General features: G+C 41.7%; 1 protein-coding gene across 4 annotated transcripts in view; it reads right to left on the minus strand.

The window, feature by feature from the left end:
• FBXO11 (F-box protein 11) overlaps positions 1–12,843 on the minus strand; it is a 67,347-nt gene that overhangs the window by 1,486 nt on the left and 53,018 nt on the right. For 3 of the 4 annotated variants that reach the window (XM_063443937.1, XM_063443935.1, XM_063443938.1), the window contains exons 18-22: positions 12,593–12,736; positions 12,071–12,181; positions 3,593–3,700; positions 1,725–1,833; positions 93–191 (exon numbers count right to left, since the gene is read on the minus strand). In XM_063443937.1, coding sequence (XP_063300007.1) covers positions 93–191; positions 1,725–1,833; positions 3,593–3,700; positions 12,071–12,181; positions 12,593–12,736 — 571 coding nt within the window. The remainder of the gene's footprint in view (positions 1–92; positions 192–1,724; positions 1,834–3,592; positions 3,701–12,070; positions 12,182–12,592; positions 12,737–12,843) is intronic. The other variant, XR_010086635.1, reaches the window with a different exon arrangement.

The following is a 12,843-nucleotide window of genomic DNA, read 5'->3' on the forward strand; positions in this document are numbered from 1 at the left end:
AAATAATTAGACACATGCTTTACTGCTCTTTACAGAACACATTCTAAAGCTGTAATCTTATGCCTTCAACTAAAACAAATTCAAACACATACCTATCATGTCTAATAAATTCTACGTCATGTCCTTGGTGACACTTCTTAATGCAGTTCACACATATGGCGTTACGGTCTGTGGTATTGCAGGTGTGACATCTAGAAAAACAAAATTAATGCATTTGAATAATAATTATTTTATACTTTCTCCTTTTTACTTAAGTAAAGGAAATTTTCATAAATAAAACTCCACATTTCTAAAGTGGACCTACCGGCCAGTGTACAAAACAAGTTTAATTCTGCTGTCATATGTGTCCCCTAACCCCCTCAAAAAAAAAACACCCACTTGTATTTTGACCAGTAAAGTTGTAGAGGTCCCTGACACTTGCATTTGCCCATAACACTTTTCCCCCTGGTGGCAGCTTACTAAAATCCTGTAATAACAGTGAACTTGTGCATGAATGCTTTTTAGCTGGCATTTTAATCTACACCTGAGCTAATCGATCCATAAAATATTTACTAATGAAGTTGTATTTAACGAATAAGACTCACACAGGTAAACCCTAGATGGATAGATTCGTTCAGGCGTAGATTCAAAAGTATGTGTTTGTTTGTACCAGCTTAAAACACATTTGCACAAGTCTAATAATATCTAGTATTTATATATAGTGCCTTTCTCCAAGTGAGACTCAAAGCACTTCTCAGCGCATGCTCTCTGAATTAACAGAATTGGCAGGTGAATAAGTAGCAGCAGTGGCAAGTGGTTGTGTGTGTATGTATGTATTAGGGTCCTAGACTGAAAAGGTACAACTGCTTGTTCACCACCAGATATGACATGGGGAACAGTAATGAGAAACTGCCTTATTATATTCTAGCCATATTGCAGATAGATACTACACAAATATAATCCTGTTTAACATTAGGCTAAGCGTTTTGAAAACAGATGCATAGGCTGTATATAGCTTCCCACTAAAGTAACACTTGCAAAAAAGTATAAAAGCTATATATAAAATTTATTAAAACCTTTGAATATCAACTATTCAGCAACATGTTACATTTTTTTTTTTTTATATAAACACATTCAGTAAGCAAAGCTGTTTCTTGAAGCTCTTTACTGAGAGAGTGTGTGTGTGAGTGTGTGTGTGTGTGTGTTGATCAGAAGATTCTATCTATACGTAAGGGAAAGATTCAGTGTGATTGTAAAGTGTCACCCTAGTTGTTTGTCACTTTCTTATTCCCTCATCCCAGTATACTCCTCTAGTGTGTTGCAGCCACATGATGCCATTGGCATCCTCAGGCAAGCAGAAATGCTGTTCATGTTATTTGAAGCAATCATTGGTGTCGTAAAAAGTGCAAGGCAATTGGCCACTAAAATAAAAAAATGTAGTGCGTTTAATCGCACACAAAATAAAAATTTACAGTTGGCAGTTTAGATGTGCACGAATCTCTCAAGTGACAGTCTTGTTTTAATAGACTGGAGAGCATGGTTTTAAGATTTCTAATATCTAGCTTTGGTACAGGGTTCACTCAACAAAACCCAGTCTGTAAAATACAGAACAGTTACTGTGCTTTGTGCTTAATATTTCATCTTGTTATGTAAAGATTTGAAAAGCGTGAACGCGTTAGAGAAGATGGTCTACATGACAATCTAGACACAGATTTGTTTGTAGTGATGGTCTAAATTATATTTACCTGTAGAAGTCATGCATTGGATAACTGGTATAACTTGATATCTTATATAGGCATTGGCCTCTATTGACTGCTTTTTCTATGGCATCTTGATTGTTCATTATTTTATTATCTGCAAAAGATATAAACCATTAATCACATATAACAAGATGAAAAGCTTGCATCTAATACTGCAAAATGATGGGTTTTTTTTACATTTTGAGCTGTATTGAAGGCCATTACCTAGATCCCAATCTCTATGAGCAGTCATTTTTCACATTACAAAAGCCAGTGTAACCTAAGACCTGGCTAGGTAGGACCTAAAATTGTAGGCCCTGTGATAGCATGTTTCCTGAAGATCAGCATCATCTAATTTCCATAGAGACTGCTACTGAGGCAAATGCAGCATTTACTCTACTGTATTTATTTAAATCTACTTACAAATGTTTTTGCACAGTTTTCGGTATAATCAGTGGCCACTCCTGCAGCAGTTCGTCTGACACAAAGTTCTAAAATGTATTATACCCGGAACAGGTCCATGAGTAGACTCATGCAGAAATGTCACTTGTGATCTGCAAGGCGGTCTTTTTATAAAGTTACATATAAAAACAAGTTATCTGGTTTCCAAGAGCTACCATAGGTTTTGTGTTTTCTTTTTCAAATATCCATGCATCTTAGACAAGCTGGACATGTCAGTGTGTTCTACTGAAGAATTTCTGTGGGAAAATGCTGGGTCATCTGCCACCATTTTCCATTGTGGTGCTTAGAAATTGTCCATTTAAATAAGCTTGAGCAATTCGAAAGACAATTTGCTCTAATATCATGGAAACCTGCATTGGAAGTTGGGATTCCAAATCCCCTTCAATAATGTTAGATGGATTCTGAGCATTGAGTCTATCAGACGTTACAGTGCTCAAGGCAAACTTAGTGAGAAAGGTATTTTAATTTTTAAAGTGTTTCCCAAGATAAAAGTAATTGTTCAACAGATTGTAAGCATTGGATAATTTGCATCTTGAGTTTAGGCGTTTCCAACACCAGGTGCAAAAGAGAATTTTAATAACTTTCAGCCCCATAGCAATGCCTGGGTCCTGAGTTCCAATACAGTTTGGCACTATAGACTGCACTTCCATTACACAGGCTTTATTTTTCCATAGCTGTCATTTTATTGGAATGATCTGAAGGTTTTAATGAACCTTTAAGATAACACAAGGCTTAGAAATTTCAATGCCAGATCCAGTGGAACCTAGCCAAAGAATGTACGTCCGTATTGGTTGGAGGGAGAATATTTGCTCACCGCGGATGGCTCTCGAAGTCTGAAATGGAGCAAGCAAGCTGTGTGCATCAGTGGGATAAATATCACTAAACTCCCAAATCTGTGTATCAAGATACTGTGTGGGACAGCAAGGGAAGCAGAAAATCTCTGCTGCTATGGCATGTTCTCTGCTAGCCAACGGGTGCAGAGTATGGCATCTCTCAATCACCTCTCCATGCCAAATCAGTGGAGCAGCTGGAGACGAGGGAGAATAAATACAACTTAAATGCTGAGTGTCTGGATATTTTGGGGTGTGTACTGATAGTTTGAGATGTATTATGTAATTGAAAATAGGGTTAATTAGGTATATGTGAAAGTAGCTTAAGATGTGTGTCGGTGTCGCTAGACCTTTTGCTCCCACATTCTGGGAGGAAACACTGAAGGACAATTTATCTTTTTCTTCCAGTATGTGCAGTTTGTTACTAACACAAAATCCACCATCTGCTAATTTCCACATGCAATTAATACAATATTTGCTGTATGCAGATTATTTAAGAAGGATAGGCTTTTATCAGCAGCCACTATGCATGATTATACTGGTCAATTCAGCCAAGGGAATGTAGAATTAATAAATAAATACCTTTCATAGTAACATTGACACCAGATGCTAGAAATAATCCTCCAAAGCGGTTGTTGAAGATCTGATTGCCTTCCAGGGTTGCAGTAGCGTGATTTGTAATTTCAATACCTTTATTGACAGATGGAGGACAAAACAGAACATTACAATGCAACAATAGTATTTCTAGTAACATGCTGTTTAGTATCACGTTTGTGCACATCTTCCTAATAATGAGCAGTGAAAATGCATAAGACCCCAACTGGAGCAAAGGAATTTCTAGCTTCTGCATTTTGCTTTTAGAATTTATTAGGTCCCCCCACTCCCGCTGGGCTGAAGGGGTTAAAACCCCTTCAGCTACTTACCTTAATCCAATGCCAGGCTCCCTCGGCATTGGTGACCTCTCTTCCCCCTGCCGATGTCAGCTCCGAATGTGCATGCGCAGCCAGAGCAGCGCGCGCATTCAAAACGCCCATAGGAAAGCATTACAAAATGCTTTCCTATGGACATCAGCGTCACCTCAGTGTGAATTTCGCATTGAGGATCGCAGAAGCGGACTCTAGTGGCTAACAGGGAGACAGCCACTAGAGGCTGGATTAACCCTCAATGTAAACATAGCAGTTTCTCTGAAACTGCTATGTTTACAGATGTAGGGTAAAAACTAGTAGGACCTGGCACCCAGACCACTATATTGAGCTGAAGTGGTGTGGGTGCCTATAGTGGTCCTTTAAGGACAGAACTTGCATTTTCACAGATTTTAAAAAAAATATTAATCTCCAACCCCGGAAGTCTCCTATGACGGGCTACACTAAGAAATTTGCCTTTGTAACATAACCCCACAATTTGGACATCTGTGATAGTTCGCAAACAAAAAACAAAAAAAACCTAGAATGGGATGGCAGATAAGAACCATTCGGCCCATTTTGTCTGCCCAATATTTAAAAATACTTTTATTAGTCCCTGGCCTTATCGTATAGTTAGGATAACCTTATGCCTATCCCACGCATGCTTCAACTCTTTCACTGTGTTAACCTCTACCACTTCAGCTGGAAGTCTATTCCATGCATCCACTACCCTTCTCAGTAAAGTAATACTTCCTGATATTATTTTTAAATCTTTGCCCCTCTAATTTAAGACTGTCCTCTTGTTGTGGTAGTTTCTTCTTTTAAATATAGTCTCCTCCTTTACTGTGTTGATTCCCTTTATGTATTTAAATGTTTATCATATCCCCCCTGTCTCTTCTTTCCTCCACGCTATACATGTTAAGATCCTTTAACCTTTCCTGGTATTTTTTTTTTTTTTTTTTTATAATATCATCTAGCTTGGCATGACTCCTGATGAGAGCAATACAGTTACTACCATTACACTAAAAGCCATAAACCTTACAATGTCATATTCAAAGATAAACGGTGCTATTTACACACAAAATATATTCTACAAATGCCAGTCTCAGTCTGATCGTTTTGCTACACAATAAGAAAGTTTCTCAGCAGAGGCATGTTTTTAAAACCAGTTTACCAAACATGATCACTTCCATAGAATTATTGTGAGAATGATTGTGGTCCACTGTAACATGCCCCTCAGGCTGTGAAATAAAATCATAAAAAGAAAGGTTTTAAACATGCAGAACTATCAAGCAGCAATACAGCCCTGGTAAAATCTTTCAGAGATAGTGTCCTGCCCGGTAATCAACATATTTCTTTATAAAGCCATTGCATTAAAAATTATATACAACCATTATTATTTAATTCATACTCAAAAAGAAACTAGGGTAATACATTTTAAAGGCATACATAAAATGCCCATTTACTTTAATTTTCTGAGGCCAAAAGGGATACAGAAAGCAAAGTGGTCCACAATGGAACTGTTTAGATCAGGCCTACTAAGGCAGACAAAGGTGGAATAGACATTTTATGAGAAACACGTTCATAAATAGGTAAACTACATGACTAAAATACATTGTAATACCAATATAACAGACTAAAAGGTTTATCATTTATAAGGTTTTACAGTGTCCCTTACTCCACTTGTTTCTGAAAGTGAATAGTGGCAGCAATATGTAAAAATTGCTGCCGCTATAATTAGACCTATATAGCGGGTACACTTTCTACCAAGCTACCTTACACCAGCTTGATTTACAGGATGCGGATTGAAACATCTCTAAATGGTGTGGAAAGGGTCAGTCAGACAGAACCACTAAGATGTGCACCAAGGGGACACTTCAAAAATAATTACATTTTTGTTTACTTAAATGTTTTGTAATTTCTTAATGCATTATGTAATGCAATAAAAGAACGGGTAATTTAGGTTTGTGCAGGCAATCTTTTTAACAGGTTGCACAAGTCACTTGTCAAGTGCAAAGTACCATTCTTTTTACTAAAATGATCAGCAAAATACAGTATGTAAGGCAAATTAAATCAGTTAAAAGTTAAGAGCATCAAAGTAATAGAGCTTACAAAGTATTGTGTGGCTCATATTTTTCACTTGTCATTAATTAAGAGGAATATAAGCCTTCACAAGTATTTATTCTAGGAACACTAGAGTCACCTAAATTACTTTAGCTAAATAAAGCAGTTTTAGTGTATAGATCATTCCCCTGCAATTTCACTGCTCAATTCACTGTCATTTAGGAGTTAAATCACTTTGTTTCTGTTTATGCAGCCCTAGCCACACCTCCCCTGGCTATGATTGACAGAGCCTGCATGAAAAAAAAAAAACTGGTTTCACTTTCAAACAGATGTAATTTACCTTAAATAATTGTATCTCAATCTCTACATTGAACTTAAATCACATACAGGAGGCTCTTGCAGGGTCTAGCAAGCTATTAACATAGCAGGGGATAAGAAAATCTTAATTAAACAGAACTTGCAATAAAGAAAGCCTAAATAGAGCTCTCTTTACAGGAAGTGTTTATGGAAGGCTGTGCAAGTCACATGCAGGGAGCTGTGACTAGGGTTCATAAACAAAGTGATTTAACTCCTAAATGGCAGAGGATTGAGCAGTGAGGCTGCAGGGGTATGTTCTATACACCAAAACTGCTTCATTAAAGGGACACTATAGTCACCTGAACAACTTCAGCTTAATGAGGTTGTTTAGGTGAGTGCTACAGCTACCCGGAGCCTTTTTCTTGTAAGCACTGTATTTTCTGAGAAAATGCAGTGTTTACATTGGAAGCTTGGAACACCTCTTGTTGCAGTCAATCAGACGGCCACCAGAGGGACTTCCGAGTTCAGAGGCCCTAAAAAGGCCTCTCGTCCGATGCATTCTGGGTGAATGCATCAGACGGGCTATCAGCACACAAAGCACTGTGAACGCGCTTTGTGTGCTGACAGCCTGTCAGCACTGCTGTGGGCGTGGCTTCAGCTGACAGCTGAAGCCCGAACCCACAGGGATGCTGTCTGGCCACAATAGTGGTTGAAGGAGGGGGGGGGGACCTACTCTCCTCCCCCCCCCCCGGCCCCCACCCCTGAGCGGTGGGTGGGGGCCCTAAAAATAAGGGGGGCACATACTGCCCCCCCGGCCCCCACCCCTGTGCGGCGGGTGGGGGCCCTAAAATTATCAATAAGGGGGACCTATTGTCCCCCCCCGGCCCCCACCCCTGTGCGTTGGGTGGGGGCCTTAAAATAAAAAATAAGGGGGGGGACATACTGCCCCCCCCGGCCCCCACCCCTGTGCGGCGGGTGGGGGCCCTAAAATTATCAATACGGGGGGACCTATTGCCGCCCCCCCCCCCCGGCCCCCACCCCTGTGCGGCCAGTGGGGGCCTTAAAATAAAAAATAAGGGGGGGACATACTGCCCCCCCCGGCCCCCACCCCTGTGCGGCGGGTGGGGGCCCTAAAATTCACAATAAGGGGGGGGGCCCACTGCCCCCCCCCCCGGCCCCCACCCCTGAGCGGTGGGTGGGGGCCCTAAAATTCACGATAGGGGGGGGACCTACTGTCCCCCCCCGGCCCCCACCCCTGTGCGGCGGGTGGGGGCCCTAAAATTCACAATAAGGGGGGGGGCCTACTGCCCCCCCCCCGGCCCCCACCCCTGAGCGGTGGGTGGGGGCCCTAAAATTAACAATAGGGGGGGGACCTACTGTCCCCCCCCCGGCCCCCACCCCTGAGCGGTGGGTGGGGGCCCTAAATACAAAGGGGGTGGGGACCTTAGTTAACCCTCTCCCCCCCCCCCCCCCCAAAAAAACTTATCTCCCTACCCACCCCCCTCACCCTAAAAATAATAAGGGGGGACCCTTTAACTAAAAACCTGTAAAGAAAAAAAAAAAATAAGATAAAAACAACTTACCATTCGATGTTTTCTTTCTTCTAAAATCTTCTTTCTTCAGCCCCAAAAAAGGCCAAATAAAAATCCATAATAACCGACGCAATAAAAAAAAAAAAAGACCCGAGCGCAAAAAAAAAATAATCCATCTTCACCCATGGAGGGCTCCGCGCAGACTGAGCTCTGCAGGGCGGGGGAAGGCTTATAAAGCCTTGCCCCGCCCTGCAATTAGGCTAAGAACACTCTGATTGGTGGGTTTAAGCCAATCAGAGTGCTCTTTGTCATTTTACAAGCGTGGGAAAGTTCTTTGGAATTTTCCCACGCTTGTAAAATGACACAGAGCAATGTGATTGGATGGCTTGAAATCCATCCAATCACAGTGCTCTGTGTCATTTTACAAGCGTGGGAAAATTCCAAAGAACTTTCCCACGCTTGTAAAATGACAAAGAGCACTGTGATTGGATGGCTTGAAATCCATCCAATCACAGTGCTCTGTGTCATTTTACAAGCGTGGGAAAATTCCAAAGAACTTTCCCACGCTTGTAAAATGACAAAGAGCACTGTGATTGGATGGCTTGAAATCCATCCAATCACAGTGCTCTGTGTCATTTTACAAGCGTGGGAAAATTCCAAAGAACTTTCCCACGCTTGTAAAATGACAAAGAGCACTGTGATTGGATGGCTTGAAATCCATCCAATCACAGTGCTCTGTGTCATTTTACAAGCGTGGGAAAGTTCTTTGGAATTTTCCCACGCTTGTAAAATGACACAGAGCACTGTGATTGGATGGATTTCAAGCCATCCAATCACATTGCTCTGTGTCATTTTACAAGCGTGGGAAAATTCCAAAGAACTTTCCCACGCTTGTAAAATGACAAAGAGCACTCTGATTGGCTTAAACCCACCAATCAGAGTGTTCTTAGCCTAATTGCAGGGCGGGGCAAGGCTTTATAAGCCTTCCCCCGCCCTGCGGAGCTCAGTCTGCGCGGAGCCCTCCATGGGTGAAGATGGATTATTTTTTTTTTGCGCTCGGGTCTTTTTTTTTTTTATTGCGTCGGTTATTATGGATTTTTATTTGGCCTTTTTTGGGGATGAAGAAAGAAGATTTTAGAAGAAAGAAAACATCGAATGGTAAGTTGTTTTTATCTTATTTTTTTCTCTTTACAGGTTTTTAGTTAAAGGGTCCCCCCTCATTATTTTTAGGGTGAGGGGGGTAGGTAGGGAGATAAGTTTTTTTTTTGGGGGGGGGGGGGAGGTTAACTACGGTCCCCACCCCCTTTGTATTTAGGGCCCCCACCCACCGCTCAGGGGTGGGGGCCGGGGGGGGACAATAGGTCCCCCCCTATTGATAATTTTAGGGCCCCCACCCACCGCTCAGGGGTGGGGGCCGGGGGGGGACAATAGGTCCCCCCCTATTGATAATTTTAGGGCCCCCACCCACCGCTCAGGGGTGGGGGCCGGGGGGGGGCAGTAGGTCCCCCCCCTTATTGTGAATTTTAGGGCCCCCACCTGCCGCACAGGGGTGGGGGCCGGGGGGGGACAGTAGGTCCCCCCCCTATTGTGAATTTTAGGGCCCCCACCCACCGCTCAGGGGTGGGGGCCGGGGGGGGGGCAGTAGGTCCCCCCCCTTATTGTGAATTTTAGGGCCCCCACCCGCCGCACAGGGGTGGGGGCCGGGGGGGGACAGTAGGTCCCCCCCCTATTGTGAATTTTAGGGCCCCCACCCACCGCTCAGGGGTGGGGGCCGGGGGGGACAATAGGTCCCCCCCTATTGATAATTTTAGGGCCCCCACCCGCCGCACAGGGGTGGGGGCCGGGGGGGGGACAGTAGGTCCCCCCCCTATTGTGAATTTTAGGGCCCCCACCAGCCGCACAGGGGTGGGGGCCGGGGGTGGACAGTAGGTCCCCCCCCTATTGTGAATTTTAGGGCCCCCACCCGCCGCACAGGGGTGGGGGCCGGGGGGGGACAGTAGGTCCCCCCCCCTATTGATAATTTTAGGGCCCCCACACACCGCTCAGGGGTGGGGGCCGGGGGGGGACAGTAGGTCCCCCCCTATTGTGAATTTTAGGGCCCCCACCCACCGCTCAGGGGTGGGGGCCGGGGGGGGACAGTAGGTCCCCCCCTATTGTGAATTTTAGGGCCCCCACCCACCGCTCAGGGGTGGGGGCCGGGGGGGGACAGTAGGTCCCCCCTTATTGATAATTTTAGAAAGCGAGCTGAGCTGTCAGTCAGACAGCTCAGCTCACGAACGCGCATTCCGCGCACATGCGCGGTAAAGCGCTCAGGTTCTTCATAGGGCGGCTGTCAATGCCGCTCTATGAAGAACGCGATTGGTGCAGCGCGAAGCCGCGCATGCGCACCACATCGCCCTGACGCTTCTCTCAGAGAAGCGTCCTATTGGGCCCCGCGATTTCGTCATTTTGACGAAAAAGGGGGCGCGGCCTGGCTGGGAGCTCGGCGCTGGAACGGAGGTAAGTTTTTAATATAAAAACACCTCGAATTTTTTTTTAATTAAATGTAAGTTCATATAAAAGCAAGAAGGAAGGCTGGGGGACCTGTCTTTCTTGCTTTTATATGTAGACTATAGAGTCCCTTTAAGCTAAAGTTGTTCAGGTGACTATAGTGTCCCTTTAAATATGTGATTGTAGTGATGAAAGAGGACATTTCCAACTCTAGCTCAGGATTAGGGTGTACTTTTCTCGCTGCATGTAATACATTCTCGGCTTTGTCACAGCTCAGTGCAAGTACTAGGATAGAGACTGCAGTGTTTTTGTATATTTTATCACGTACGACATATGGAGGCTCAAGAAAGCAGGGAGACAGGTTACATGCAGTGGAAAATGGTAAAACCTTTCCTATTCCAACAGCTAAATCTCCAGTGATTCTGGGCCATGAAGTAATATATAAATTCTATATTATATTGGTGATCTTTACACCTATACAATATTCTGACAAAGGCAGTTAAGTTATGGTGACCCACAAAACTAGGATGGCAACTCCAAATAAACTTAGCAATCAACATGAACATATTTATGTTAATTGGAATTTGTAAAATGCTAAAATTGTATATAAAACATCTTTTCTTTTTACTTAAAGATAACAAGAAATTATTTGTAAAACTAATCTAACATTACACACGTGCCTAATATTGAAACTTAAAATATGTACAAAAGGAGTTTTAACCTCCCTGGCGGTATGATTATGTCAGGAATTTTGTACCAAAAGCGGTACCATTTTTTTTGCATTTGAATTACCCGCCCAGTTCCGCCCCCATGTCAGGCATGTCAATCAAATTTTAATCAAATCACATAATTACGTTAAAAAGATTATTGAAATATACACGTAGAATTTTAATATATATGCATTTATAGGTATTTAAATTCTACGCGTATACTAATGTAATCTTTTATGTAATTATATGTATATATATATATATATATATATATATATATATATATATATATATATAGAATGTCATTCTAAGTGTATTTTGTTACCGATATATATATATATATATATATATTAATAACAAAATACAGTTAGAATGAAATTACATATGCATATATAATTTATATAAAATTTTGTTTCAATATTTTATTTATTTATTTTATTATTTTATTTATTTATTATTTTAATTATACGTATTTATATATAATATATATATGTACATCTATTATATATATAATATATATACATATTATATATATGTAACGTCATTCTAAGTGTATTTTAATATTAATATATATACTTATATTAATATTAAAATACACTTTGTATGACGTTATATATATAATATGTATATATATTATTATATAATATATATACATATTATATATATATATATAAAAATATATTTAATTTATTTTTACACTTGTCTTTTATTTATTTTTTTATACTTCCCACCAGCAGGGGGACTGTCTGATATTTCAAACAGTCCCCCTGCTGGCAGATCCACAGCCAGCTATAGAGGGCCATGTGATCGCTCTTTGAGAGCGATCACATGGCCCCCGGGGGCCTGATTTGCCGTGGGAGGGCTGCCTGGGCTGTGAGGCAGTCCTCCCGAAGCGGATCGCGGCGGGGGTAAGTACATCTTATCTACCCCGAGCGTGACTCGGGGTTACCGCTTCTGGCAGCGAAAATTAACCCCGAGTCACGCTCGGGAATACCGCCAGGGAGGTTAAATAGTTCTAAAATCAAAATTTTACACTTCACTTATTCTTGTTGATTAAATACGAACCTGCTGCAAATCCATCAAATATCCTGTTTTTTCTCAAAATCGGGTGACTGTTCGTGCTGATGAGCACACCTGCTTGAGCATTTCTGAAGATGTCATTCTCTTCAAGCACTCCTTAAAAAGAAATATGAAGCATGTTTTAAAAGTTTTTATTCAGATTTCACGTTGCCCCCCTATGAGTTATTTACACAACATAATACTAGAGTAGATAGAAATTAAAATGTTTAAATCCGTTCTTGTAGGATTATTCCATCTTTAGTGCAAACGAGCTGTGAATTTGTTCACAACAGGAACATGATAAATGCTACATGGCTACTAGCTACGAAACTTGCTCAATCATATGGAGTTTCAGACGTGATATGAAGGTCTTATATACACTCTGTATTAATTTAAAAAAAAAAACACCACAGCTTAATACTTGGCCAACAAAATCCACCAAACACAGTTGGCTCCAATAGGTTCCAAAATTATAGTTTGTCAAGATCTAATTATACAAAGGTGGTTTTGCCCACAATCAAAACATACCTCTGCCTCCATTAAATATACAGATTCCGCCATCTCTCCCATCGTGAATTTTGTTTCTTCGTAGCGTAGGGTTGCTGTCTGTTTTGATCCATACTCCTGCCATTGCATTGTCAAATATTTCATTGTCTTCTATATATCCAAGGCCTTAAATATTGATAAAATTAAGGTTAACCAAGTTGATGTAAAGACATGGTTCCAAGTAAACACTCAAACAGTGAATGGGTTGCAAAAAAACAAAAAACAAAAGAACT

The sequence above is a fragment of the Pelobates fuscus genome, chromosome 2 (genome assembly GCF_036172605.1).
Source record: "Pelobates fuscus isolate aPelFus1 chromosome 2, aPelFus1.pri, whole genome shotgun sequence".
Classification (NCBI taxonomy): Eukaryota; Metazoa; Chordata; class Amphibia; order Anura; family Pelobatidae; genus Pelobates; species Pelobates fuscus.